This window comes from Leptosomus discolor, chromosome 10 (assembly GCF_034619465.1).
Source record: "Leptosomus discolor isolate bLepDis1 chromosome 10, bLepDis1.hap2, whole genome shotgun sequence".
Lineage (NCBI taxonomy): Eukaryota > Metazoa > Chordata > Aves > Leptosomiformes > Leptosomidae > Leptosomus > Leptosomus discolor.
Window position 1 is genome coordinate 3647393 of NC_141400.1, and position 14091 is coordinate 3661483.

Sequence of the window (14091 nt, forward strand, 5' to 3'; positions counted from 1 at the left end):
TGATATCCAGGAGCAGCATACAGAGGTAACATCAGCCTCTTGAAAAATCTCAAAGCCACAAACACACCCCACCCCCCCCCCCCCCAAATCTCAAAAAAAACCCAAAAACCACAAAACCCCCCACAACTAAGGAAGTTTTAAGGGCATTATGAGCTTTCTCTAGTGTTATCTACTTGCCTGCAGAATCACAGAAGGGTTTGGGTTGGAAAGGACCTCAAAGACCACCCAGTTCCAACCCCCCTGCTATGGGCAGGGACACCTTCCACCAGACCAGGTCGCTCCCAGCCCCATCCAGCCTGGCCTTGAGCCCTGCCAGGGAGGGGAAACCACAGCTTCTCTGGGCAGCCTGTGCCAGTGTCTCACCACCCTCACAGGGCAGAATTTCTCCTAATGTCTAATCTAAATCTCCCCTCTTCAGTTTGAAACCGTTACCTCTTGTCCTACCACTACACCCCCTGATCAAGGGTCCCTCCTCATCTTTCCTGTAGCCCCCTTTCAGCACTGGAGGGGCACTGTAAGGTCTCCCCAGAGCCTTCTCTTCTCCAGGCTGAACACCCCCATCTCTCTCAGCCTGTCCTCACAGGGGAGCTGCTCCAGCCCCCTGAGCATCTGCGTGGCCTCCTCTGGACCCGCTCGAGCAGGTCCATGTCTGTCTTGTGCTGAGGACTCCAGAGCTGGACGCAGCCCTGCAGGGGGGTCTCACCAGAGCAGAGTGGAGGGGGAGAATCAGGTACTGCAAGTTCACTCAGGAAGATAAAAACACTGGCAATGAAGAGGTCCTCTCCTGTGACCAGCCTGACCCTGCTTTGCTATTCTGTCACAGGCTTCACAGAGCACCACCAGAAACTCAATCTTGAAGCTGTTTTTTTTTCACAGAGTAAAGGAAACCTGGGATCCTGAGCAACATTTTGTTTCAAATGGAGTTTGTCCAAAGGTAAAGCAGATGCTGTGGCATGAGCTAGACCTTTCATTGCAGTTGTAACTTTGTTCTTACCTCCTGACACGATTCAATAAACTCATCTAAAGTTACAACACCATCTTTGTTTTTATCCATTTTCTGCAAAATAAAAAAAAAATAAAATTGTTTCCATAGGTAACACTGCAGTTATAGTATGTCATCTTAGTTGACACAACTCGAATAAACCTAGGACACTTTACAAGCTTAGATTACAGTCCCAGTGTCATTGGGTAAATTTGCCAACCACTAAGGACTTCCTTACTCCAGTATTTGGAGCACTTTTGAGGTCATCTCCAACTGTTTCTTCCTTGACATACACAGCAACCTCTGCCCTTAATACATTGTTTATTCATTCACTGCCTCACCAAACAGCAGCCATATTCCTGTCTCTCTTTATGGGCAGCTGAGAGAAGCAGCACAGAAGGGCTGCAACACATGCAGAGGCTTCAGACTTGCTGGATGTGGCACATCCCAAGACAACAGGTCGGGCTAAGGGACAAATGAGATACCATTGGAGCCAGGAAACCAGCAGACACGGCAGCGTTAGGCCGAATGGCTGCTAGGGTTGATTTTGGGATATATAGTGCAGCATAGGGTTGAACTCGGGGCTAACTTTACAGTAAAGCATATCAGTGCATAGCTCAAGTGTTAAGAAGAACACATCAAAAATCAAGTACCTGGAAGAATACTTCTACGTGCTGCCTCGGTGCATCTTCCTTGAGCACTGGATACGTGTACTTCCCCATCATATCATAAATTGCCTTTACGATATCCATCATTTCCTGCGGCAGTGGCACGCCAGCACAAACACAAAAGGGAAGTTAATAGAAATTATAGCACATTTCTTACTTTTACTGCCCTTCTCTTCACCATCCTTCTCCTATTACAAAGCAGATAATGCCTATAACATGTGCACGAAGACAGATGCGTGGTCAGATACAAGTTCATCTATAAAACACAAGTGCTTCTTTCTGACTGTGCCATGACTTTGCCACAGCCGCGTCGGAGGCTCCTGCAGTGCTCGCTTCCCTCCTCCGGCCAGGCAGCACCGCGGGACGTGTGCTCTGACACGGCCCCTGCTGGGGATGGTGCTGGGCTGCGACGTGCTCGGTCCTGAGCACTGCGGCACTGACCTTGTCCCAGAGCCTCCTCCTCGGCCAGGGACCTTCACAGCAGTCACGGGGAACTCGTCCCTTCTCCACACCTTGCACAACTGCCACACAACTCCACGACCGGTAGCAATAACCACAAACCCTCCAGGTACGCATGATAGTTTTGAGAACATAGACCAAGATGTATTTGCAAAATATTCAAGGTTACCATGCCAAAAAACCAAGGCTTCCCCGAAAGGAAACAAGCAATACCAGATAAGGGTACTGGGGGCTTCTAGTGCTTCAGGTGAGTCCACACCATACCCCCCAGTGCAGCCAGAAACGCCTTGCGCCTCAGTCACCAAGGAGCTATTGTCACTGTCCCCCTCCCTTTCGCAAAGGTAATGTTGCTCATAGCTGTAGGTAAGATTTTGCTCCTGGCTAAAGCAATCCATTAAAGACACTGTAATATAGGAAAATACGTCTACAAAATCATTCAATATAAGATTACAGCCTTACCTCCTTGTTTATATAGCCGTCCTTATTGATGTCATACAGATTAAACGTCCATCTTAGCTTTTCGTGAACAGTTCCCCGCAACAGAATGGACAATGCCATCACAAAATCCTGGTTCAAGGCAGAGAGAGAAGTGTGACTTTTCATAACATCATTTTCTAAGTCACCTCCCTTATACAAAGCCAGTCAAAACACTTTTTAGGATGGAGCACATGGTTATCAATCTCTTCTGACTCCCTTTTCCAAAAATGTTTCCTCTCTGAACTCAATGGACGCAGCATCCGCTAAGATGACCTGAGTACTGTCACACTAATAAATGTGTATGAGGTAACCAGGAAAATCAGAAAAGTCCTCGTGCACTCAGCTACAGCCAGTGCAAAAGCCAAGCTTGTGATACAGCTTAGGCAGCTTAGCAGGGCTGTAAGAGCAGGAAGACCTAATGGGTGCTGCAGCCTTACACTGTCCTAGTCCTGAGGTGGGGGTTGTGGAGACAGCATGGGGTTAAGGGCAGATCCAGTCCCAGACAAGCAACCTTAGATCCTGAAGTTGATCGGACAGTAGCTGCTCTGGCTCCTCAGACTTGCCAGGAGCAGCACAGCATGCTCAAGGCCAGGAGCTGGGACACCTTCCTTGCTACCCATCCAAACTTACCATGGTCTGAACTCCAAATACTGCACGAATATAAGCACGGCAAAATACACGTCTGGTTTTTAAGAGCACTGCCAGATGCTCCAGTGGCCATTCCTCTCCTAGAAGGTGTCTTCTGCAAGAAGGAGTTACTCAGGTTGCCACCACCTGGTTAAACACATAGCTGGACGCTAACTGTGGAGGTAGAGGCTGATGCTTTCCTACCTCCAGATCTAGGGTGCAGGCAAAGAAGGAAGGAAGTCCAGCATTTTTTCTGTGCCCACCTTGAGAGAGATGGAAAGATCTCAAACTCCTCTAACACAGGGAGCCTCAGGTTTTGTTCTCTGGCAAAATCTGTCAGACTTGACGAGATGCGATTCCCATCACTAATCGCTCAGGCTGCGACACAGCATTCTAATTGTACGTTTGGTTTACAGTAAAGTTACTGCTTCCAATATCTTTGATTCATTGTTCATACTGCACGGTGGCTCAAGCACTGTAAGTAGCATCGCTACAGGGCTCTATTAGTATAGGCAGAGCTTCAAGCTAACAGTGATACAGTTCCTGATACCTCATTAAATGCACTTAGTCCCTCCTATGTTCTCTCCATCAGCTCTGCATGGGGCACTGCATCACTCCTTAGAAAACTTTGCTCCTTTTCCCCAAGGCTCCAAGGAATTTGAATTTGCTGAACAACACGAAAAAGGGGACAAAATGCTTATGTCTGACAACCATTAAAGAGACAGGTTTGCCAGGAAGGAAAGCTCAGCATTTTTTTTTTTTTTTTAAAATACTTATCTAAGCATTTTCCTGTGCCAGTCTGTTTAGGTTTCTGTAAGCCTCTTAACTACCGAGTAGCTGCCATATGCAAAACTCTCACTGCAGCCACCGCTACAGAGACCGCATATACGTACGGTAACATTCCCATTTTACATCTGATAAATGAACAAATTTCTCAGTCTTACCTGGAAATGACCAGAGTTCCTGGCAAAGGCAAGACTGCCTATGATTCCTTGTTTTTTAATCACAGTGAACTGCCTTCAGAACTGTGATGTTCATCCTCCACCAGTCTATGACTTAGATATCCCTTTGCTGTACTCCTACAACTGTGTGTGTGAGCCTGAAGTGCGGCTATTTGTAGCCACAGCAACAGGCCTTTTAGTTAAAGGGTGGATTTAGTTTCTATTGGGTACCAAGTACCTGAGGTGCTTGTTCAATATATCAAATAAGCTTAAAAAGCAACCCATATTCCAGCAACATACAAATGTCACGACTCAATCATGCAATGCATGACGACTGCAGGAGGCACGAGACGCAGTGGCTTTTCTTTGACATCCAGATTATGAGTGCCACTCATCTCTTTTCACGTGGGACTGTCCTCAACCACTCCTCTCTGCTACACAAATCTCTGCACTTTCTCCCTGTGATACAACACGATCTATATGCTTCTTTAGTGAAAGGAAACATGCAACTCCACCTGCATAAACTGAAGTGAACCAGATTTTAAAATACCAACTGATTTTAGGCTGAAACTTAACCCACAATCCAACAAGTCCTACTAGTTTACAATGAAGAATGGATGGAAAAATCTTAAACACACAAAACTGAGAAAGGGGCATCAAAGGAAGATGCAAAACAATTACCTCAAACTTCACGGAGCCATTTTGTGCAGTGTCAAACGCGTTAAAGAGATAATGTGCATACATGCTAGCATCTGAAAAACACAAAGGGAGGTTGGTACAACAGTTCACAACTAACGGCTCTAAACAACGTTCCTGACCTTATTTTCCTTTTGTATAAAAACCAACCTTGCAGCATTGCCAGATATTCTATGAACCACATGGACTTGTATAATCCCCATGCCCTCCCTTAAAATAGCCTTGAAATGTAAAAGCTTTTGTCACAGCAGAAGTGATTTGGATTATGGGGCTGTACTTGAAAGAATGAGCCAAAAAACCCCCAAACTGTCCAAGAGCGTCTCTGAGGCAAACAGAGTATTAGATCTGGTGGGAAAAGCAACAAAACCACCAACAAGTGATCGCAGCGCGTGCGCTTCCTTCCTCCACCTTTTTGCTTTGTGTGCGATACAGCAGAGATCCCCAGGGACTGCCCAACCTGAGAAGGGTCCAGTTCCAGTGACTTGAGTTTGGCCCATGACTGTTGAAGAGCAGTCCCATCTGAGGCATATTTTGGTCCTTTTGAATCTTAAGCTGCTGGTTTTAGAGAAATCTTTTCTATTGAGAAGAGCAGTTTAGGATAGTGAAGGATAGCTCTTAACTGGGAAAACCAGTTAACGTTATGCAGAAAAAAAATCAAATAGATGTATGACCTGAAGACCTCCACTGTCCTGTTCTCTGCTCTGGAGGCAATTCACACAGCTCTCTGTATTACTAGAACCCAACTTTTCAAGATGGAAGCAACTGACACAAAATTCCCTTAATCATTTCATTGCTATTCTAGTAACCATGCACTTTTTTGTCTCTTCTATTCTTTGCCTCTAGCACACAGCATTAATGAAGCCTGAGTCTTCATACTCGATGTACAGGTATTCAGGTGAAGCCTGGTGCCCTGTGCTATGCAGGCAGTCAGGTGGAATGACCCAGCATCTCTTTACTCTGATCTCTGTGAAATGATTAGATATTTTCACATTATTCAAATCCAGAAAAGTGTAACAGTGTGCAGAAAAATCAAATACTTAAGTTATTGTTACACCTAAGGATTGAATACACTGAACTGTAAGGAAAGAAAATTGTCTACTGCATTTTTAAGAGAAGGATTCTGAAATAAAATAGCTCCAGAAGAAAACCATAGAATTACTTATGGGACAGTCCTACTAAAGGCTTCTATTAAGCTAAACTAAACAATGAACCGAAAGTATTGAACTAGAGCTTTTATTTCAATAGGGTGTGATGAACATCAAGACATTAGGGCCATACACACAGTTTGGAAACTAAGTGAAAGAAAACAGTGTAAAATACGAAATTACATCTGCTGTTAAACTAATTTATTATTAAGCACGGTTGTACTACCATCATCGTTAACCAAGGGAGAATCACATTTCAAGGGAATGGGACACAGAAAAAAAAAAAAAAAAGGGAAAGTCTTCCTCAACTTCAGTAGAGGGGAAGAAAGTTATCTGTCCATGAAAAGGTGGAGTTTCTGTGCCTGATTGGTTTTCACACATGGGAAGGAAGGAGTCACCTGAGGTGTGTCACTTAAAGGAGGTACTGCAACTACTTGGGGGTAACTGGAATTCCCTGGACTTACATGAACATAGGTTGAAAACACAAAACACATCCAGAAATACATTAAGATGACAAATACTTATATTTTTGCATATTTGTTAAAAAAAAAAAAAATTGACTGGTTGCTTTTTATAACAAAACGAAAAGCAATCACAACAGGAAATCATCAAGTCCATACTGAAATTCAGTGTAAACTTTTTAAAGGTGTACAACGTTGAGGTCATATGCATTGCAAAACATAAGCGTAACACGCTTCGTCTTGACATTTAGTTGAAAAAACACTTGTTAACGACCTTCGTAAAGTAAACGCACACGCACACACATGCTCTTGCAGAAACTTCAGTCATCATTCCACAATGAAGGCATTCTGCAGCTACTACAGAAGGGAACATATTTGCAAAGCCTCTTTTTTAAAAAGTCACTTAAACCCATGACTCATTTCTTTCAATTTCAGAACAGCATCCCCAAAAGACATCTCTGATTAGAAGACTATCGATTCTCCATGTTTTTAGAAGGCAAGAACGGACATTATTTGAAAGGTTGAACACAATACTTCAATATTCCAATACATGCCATGACCCTTAGTCACACAAACACCAAGAGTGGATCATTCCAGGAGGCCAGGAGTTCACACATCAACTCAGAACTGTTTTAAGAATTTTAGGGAGGTTTTGATTAATTTGCAGGCCAAAATGAGATCTGGGAGTCCTCTGTGCTAGATACTGCCTGCACAGCGGTCCATCAGCAGGGAAGCAAAGACACACTCAGAGGAAGCAATTCAGCTTTCTGCCATCCAGAAAAAAAAGCATCAATCCCCAGTGTCGATTTTGGACTTGGGGAGTGAAGAGCTGGCAGCTAGAGGCAGTCTTTAACGTGGGTTCGTCTATATTCTTGTGAAATAACTGTTTAAAAGGGCCTAACTGAATTATATTACATGAACGTTTGTGTTTCTGTTTAAGATCCTGCAAAGCTCAATTCCCACTTCTTGCACAGATTACCTGAAGTAGTTTTGCAGCCAGCTGGCAGTAACAAATGTTAAGGTATGCTTCAACAAACCCCACAGACACAGAGGACTCCACTTACCTCCATGAGGAAAAAACTGTGCATAGATCTGTTTGAATGTTTCTTCATTAACAACCCCACTAGGACATTCCTGTTGGAAAATCAAAAAGGAAAAAAACCAAAAAAAGTCAAGAAAAAACCCCGGCTCTTTAAAGGTTCATTTGCAAAGCTGTACAAGCCCGAAGAGAGCAATTGAACAAATCACATTCCTGTTCTCACAGTGCTCTGGACACACAGGCTGTGCAGCTGAAAAAATTAAAGTCATTGAGACTGCAATTTCAGCTTAAGCGTCTCATAGACTTGATTCACCATTAATAACATTTCTAACTGTTTTTAGCAGTGTTTAATCGCGGTTTTATAGGAAGACCTAGAAAGGCAGCTCGTGTCTCCTGTCATACGAAGCTTTCATCTAATAATTACAATAATGTTAGTGCCAGCTAACACTTCCCTGTCTGATGCCTCCACATATATGAGTTCATTAATCCTCAGCAGAAGACTGCAGCCAGATCCCTGACACCAGTTCCGTAGGGACTAACGGTACATACTATACTAGTAAGTCCTTACCAGCAAGCATTAGCATCAGGCTGAAAAAGATTAGATAACTTAACCTGTTCATCCACTCAGTCTTCTGTGAACTTCTGAGACACCAGACTGTGCTCGTGCTCATTTTCTAACCTGGCAACCTGTGGGGTTACTTGACTTCTAAGCTCTGTTACTGGAACGTTAAGGCATTTCGTCTCCTTTAGACAAACCCTTAGGAAAAGAGCAGATTTTCTGCCCTGAACCTCCTGGCCTACTAACTAACTAGCCCCACAGGGCAGCATTCAAGAAGGGAAAAGGGGATCCCTGTCTGGAGGGCTTGCACTTGCTTTGCTACAGCCAAGCAAAATCCAAGCCGTTGCAGTAGTCTGGGGTAGGAGGTGCAGCCTGGGCAATTCCGCAGAGTCTGGACAGCACCAGTGAAAAGGCAGACAGGGCAGGTATGAGGAGCTGGGCCCCCAGGGGCTTTACCCTGGAAGTGGTACCTGAACTGAGGTCCTCGGATCTTACCCAGCAGGATGCGGGGCCACAGGCAATGGAAGAGACAGGTGAAAAACAGCACAAGAACTGCCTCCGTTTTGTGAATCCTGTTTCCTTACTCTTAACTCTATTTTAAAGCTTAGATTACTTGGACAATTCAAGTAAAATTCAAGAGCAAATTTAGCTTGACCATAGTGCTTTACCACTCCCCCCACAAGCTCAGAGAGGCTCCAGCACTGCTATCTGACTATGCGAAGGTTTCAATTATATAAAATATTTCCCAGTTGATGACACTCTTCTTCATAGATTTGCCTATCATCCAATTTTGAAAACTAAACCAGAGCAAAGATAAATTCTTTGACCCCATTCCCATCAAGTTAAACTCCTCAGCCCCAGTTGAGGCAGTGTGTCACACCAAGGGAAGAGGGAGCAAGAGCACTGCCACTCCTGGTAGGACATGGTCAAGACAGAGGATCTCCATCTGAGAGGTTAACTCAGAATCTCTCACGAAGCTGGTGCGTGTATCTTGGGTTAATGCTTATGATTAAGCTGATGGCCAGATCTGGGATCAAGTTAGTTCGTCAGTTACTGGCAGTATACTCGCTCCATGCATTCTTCTTTCTGTGGTACACCATGATTGCTGTCTCATTTTAATACAGGTCCTTCAGCAAAGAGTTTCACAGATCTATTACCCTTTGCTGCAAGGAATCACCAGCTTTCAATTTTTGGAACCTGACTCCTACCACCTTGCCTGATAGCCCTGAATTCCTGTATAGAAGAGAGAGCAAACAGTTCATACCAACGCTTTTTCTACCTGCTGCTTGTGATTTTGTAGCTCTTCCCTTTGTTATCTCTTTTCCAGGCTGAAGCCTCCCACCCTGAGAAGCACGGAAGGCATTGAACATCCTTTGAGCATCCCTTCTCTGCATCTTTCTATTTCCACCGTTCCCTTTTTGAGACAGCAGCCCAGGATTGCAAGCCTTGTTCAAGATGCTGGCACACCATTCATCCATCCTGCAGCATAACCGTGTCCTCTCCCTGTTTCTCTGTTCTTTTCCTAATAAATCTTAATTGGAATTACTGGAGAAATGGGATAGAAACTGTTTTTCATATTTTTTTCTATAATGCTAACGCTAATCCAGTCTACTGGCTCACCCTGGCTAGTTTTCAGGCAGCATATCATATTTTCCTCCTGAATTTACCTTTTAAAGCAACGGAAATTCGTTTAAGAGTTCATTCTTCTGCACTAACACATCTAGGAGGGCCATGCCTCTGTGCAGACTGAGATGCGGTGGTAGCACCAGCAAGCTTCAGGATGAACAGAAAAGGGTTTGATAGACCACAGAGCTGCACAGCCTTTACGCTGAAACACACAACTGCCACATTACATCCCCTGGAATATGCTTGTTACACCACATGATGCTGTTAAGGTGGAAACCCCCGTCATCTCCTCATAACTCTGTGCTTGGCCTGGGCTTCATTAGAGATCAGGCCTGGGAGGGCGCGTCACGGCCCTAGGTAGGTTTTCAAAGCAGGGCAGACGCCAGTACTGCCACAGTTACCCGCTACTGGCAGCCTGGAGCTTCCATAGATGCATACACTCACTACCTGTTACACCCCACTCTGCAGATCCGAGACAGACAAATGCTTATTCTGGTAGCATTACAGGTTGTTGAATTTGAGATGAGTAAACTTAGGAAATATAAGAAAATCCCTTTGAATTGGTGACACAAAAAGCTGAAGGAAGATTCAGGTCTATGACTTATTCATTGATGAGTTCTTTAGATACCTTTTAAGAACAAAAAGGACTTTGACAAGAAATTCTTCCACCATGAAAAGCCTAGAAAGGAAAAAGAGGCATTTTTTTCAAGTCTCTGATCTGCCAGCTTTGCCTGCTGATGTGCATTCACTAACCACGGAAGAGGACAGAATGAACAAGAGAAATCACTTTGTCCTGTGCAAGTCATGGAAGAGGAGGAAGGAGGGGTACTTCAGGTAACAGAGAGGCAGTTCCTTAATGACATGCCTGTTTGCTATTTAAATTAGGGTGATTAGATGCCAGTTGCTTCCTTCAATGCAGCAGAAATCCTGCTTTCTTCTACCCGCTATTTGGGTAGAAAACCACAAGAGATTTGGGAGAGATTTGAGCTAAATAAAGGATAATTTGTTGCTTGAAAAGCCCTGAAATTATCTTTTACTCTGTGTCTTCAGGTCCTGACAATTGTCCTTCCACTGGTCATGTATCCTAATTAAAACCCAGACCTGGCCCTGTGGTCTTGACCTTGCCAAGGCCATCCCTTCTCCAGCGTCAGTGTTCAAGGCTTGTTCCATAGCAAGGGGTTAAAGAGACCAACTGGACTATCTAAAGCCAGTGGCTGTAGGACCAGACCTTGTTTTTTCATTTGCAAACAAAACTAACAAAACTTTATAATTCTGTATGCCACAATTCCTGGTGAGATGAGTATCCTCAAAATGTTCCAAAGCTCATAAAGAAACAGCCGTTGCCTGGTTTCTTTGTCACGAGAAAAGTGGTTACTTTTTCATCTGTTTGTGCCACTTCTAATAAGCTAGAAATCAGTAAAAGGAGAGTAATTAACAGAAGGTAACAGCTACCATAAAAGTATTACCCCAAAGTTCATGCTTCCTAAATCTTGCAATTTAATGTACGTTAACTAAATAATCTGATATTTATTTATGTTATCTTTTAATCATAGAGATGACGAAGTACCCTGTCAACAGCCATTCTTGGGCAGAAATTTTCTCCTCGTTCACTGGAGTGCTGCTGCTCCAAGACCCACACTGGGCCTTTGCAGAACTTCAGAGTATTTGACCAAATTGTCATTCCTTTACAACTAAGCCTAGCACAGTACTTACCCATCCCCTCCAGCAAAGTGCTACTGGCCAAACACACTAAGTGAAGACATATTTCTTTCTCTCATCTTGATAAATACAACTGCTACATTCACTAAGAACTATCACTTCACATGCTTAAAGATAGTTTATAAGTGTAAGGACTGCTCATTATTTTCTCGACACTTTCCACAACTGCAGAGTCCCTTGGGTCTCTTCCACGCTCTAACAGCCTGTGTTCACTGAGCGCCAGCCCACCACGAGCAACCCTGATAATGAAGTTTCAGTCTGTGAAGGGCAGGCTGCTGCTGCAGGCACTCTCCTTGCAGAGGCAAGGTCTCCTGTAGCAGTTCTGGCCATTGCGTCTGATTGAGTTTCCTGAATTTCCACATGATCCTTATTGCTTCTGATGCTCCATCTGGAAGCCAAATGCAAGTTTGCATCACATCTCCGGGAGTGCCGGGGAGAGGCAGCGCTGGCATTGATCAGCCTGTTTAGCTCTCTATAACTGGATTGCTTTCAGACACAGATGCTAGTACCAATTCATTTGCACTTAATTGATCACACTTTTGTTTTTATAAGAGTCGAATAATGCTCAAGAGGCTTCATTAGTGCTGCAGTACTACTGAATTCAGCTGACTCGAAAGAAATCTCTCTTGTGAAAAGGAGCAGGTAAGCTTAGTGCCAGTTTAAATCCCGCTGAAGAGAACAGGTTTAGTCATTCAAGAAAAATTCCTTGGCAGTATGAAAAAGCACAGTCCTTCACCATAGCATTTGTAAGGCAGGGGTTAGATTTCAGGGAAACACCTCTCACTTCTTTAACCTATTAATTCTTTTACAATGTCTAACAAGAACAGTGAACATTATTCGTATCGTTGTCAAGCACGGAAACAACCTCTCATTTTCAAAAAGCTAACTATGGGGCATCGACAGCAAGCGTCATGCATTTGAGTCTACCCTCTCAGACTTCTAAAACACTAAACCACACAGGAGCTGAATCCGCATTAAAAACCACCAACCACACAAAAAACCCCAACCAAAAGTTGCACTTGGTGTTCTGCTGCTGTGGTCAGAAACTAACTTACTGCTTTCAAAGACACGCCACGCGGGCAAGCAGGAATCAGCAGTGGAACTTCAGTGGGGCTAAACATAACCTGCCCATCAGACTGTTCTCAGCTAACTTGGCCAGAACATGAAAAGGAGTACCTGGGGGGTCACATTTTGCTAAATTAGAGGTATTAAATTAGGTGACCACCGACAAACTCTAATGTAATCTCCTTTGGGATCCACAATCCAGGTTTGCATCCCTAAGCATTCACACACCCCACGTATTTTGTTGCTCTTACTACGTTCTCAGTTTGGAGATACGGTTGGGGACTATTAAAGTATCAGGACATTTCTACCTTGCTCATAGTGTGCGCTTTAGTGTCCAAAGACCCGTTTTGTTACAGATGATTACATCTCAAACTACACTTCATTACAGATTTGCTAAAATATTCATGCTAAAGCAAGACAATGTCTCCAACAGCCCCTCAGTTATTTTGGTTGTCTGTTTTCTGATTTAGTATTAGAAAACAACCTCTTGCGGCTAACAACCATTTCATCTAACAGCACAGAACCACCCCAACCCCCCCCAACCCCCCCCCCCCCCCAATCCCTATTCTTTTAAATCCATGCACTCAGTTCCAAAAAAACTGTAAGTCATTAGAAACATGGTCTAAATGGGAGGTACTGAATTACTGAGCTTCAAAGCTCTATCATTGTTGGTCACTTCATTACTCATAATTTTAGAAATTTAATCTTAAAAGTAATTTCTTGTTCTCCTCCCTCCCGTTCCATAACTGTTCCCCAAACTTTACTCCTCTGGGGAGTGGAAACTTTCTTCTAATTCCAGCCTATACCTATTCACGGCCAGTTTGTTCCTGTGCCAATACTGCCTTTTAGCTCAAGCAATTCTCTCTCCTGATGTATTTATAGACGGGAGGTATCACATTTTATTTTGTTAAGCTAAACCAAGACAAGATCCGCCAGAGGTTCTGTTGGTTTGTGCTGTCTCTGTTACCTTGCTTTTGCAGAACCACAGCAAAAGAAATCGGACCAAATGCCTTACATTAACCCGGCTCCAGTCTGACAGCAGCTAACTCCAAGGTGCAAAGCAGACTATTCCACATAACAGAATGCACCCTGGGGGCAGGGATAAACGCTAAGATAAAAGTGAACTTTTGGTCCTGGCATCAAGAGATGTTGGAGGACAGCACCCTTTCACAACTGGAAAAGACGGCGGAAGGCAAAGAGAAGGGGGACACTGGCCAGGCAGCAAGGACACTGGCCTGATTAGCGTGCTCTGCTGCTCTAGAGTGGCAAAGGATCTGAATTTAGTGAAAGCCTCCATCAATCTGGTGCAGAAACACCAGATCTGACCAGCAGAGACTGGGAAGATTTAGAAGCAGTGGGGAAACAGATCTCGGAGATGAAGAGTACTGAGAATTAGGACCCTGGTCAGCCAGGACACTAGTCGCGAGGCTGCCCCAGGCTGCGTTGAACTGCCCTTGGCCAAACACCATCCACCTCCTGACGACTGACCCCTCAGCTCCTGTGACTGCAGCTGAGCGGGGCCTCATTCGCTTTGTGTCCCTTGCAAGTGTCTGTAAATGGCTCGGTGATTATCCAGGTGTTGCCTCATGATTAAACAGGACCTGGGCAATCCCTGAGAGCAAGCAGT

At 44.2% G+C, this 14091-nt stretch overlaps 1 protein-coding gene across 5 annotated transcripts in view; it reads right to left on the reverse strand.

Annotated features, from left to right (window-relative positions):
- Window positions 1-14091, reverse strand: part of KCNIP1 (potassium voltage-gated channel interacting protein 1) — a 278893-nt gene that overhangs the window by 1543 nt on the left and 263259 nt on the right. For 3 of the 5 annotated variants that reach the window (XM_086471284.1, XM_086471283.1, XM_086471285.1), the window contains 5 exons: window positions 7521-7590; window positions 4836-4906; window positions 2569-2676; window positions 1636-1740; window positions 995-1057 (listed from right to left, as the gene is read on the reverse strand). In XM_086471284.1, the coding sequence (XP_086327410.1) occupies window positions 995-1057; window positions 1636-1740; window positions 2569-2676; window positions 4836-4906; window positions 7521-7590 (417 nt within the window). Of the gene's footprint in view, window positions 1-994; window positions 1058-1635; window positions 1741-2568; window positions 2677-4835; window positions 4973-7502; window positions 7591-13881; window positions 13903-14091 lie in introns of all 5 variants that reach the window. The other 2 variants (XM_009956746.2, XM_086471286.1) reach the window with 2 other exon arrangements.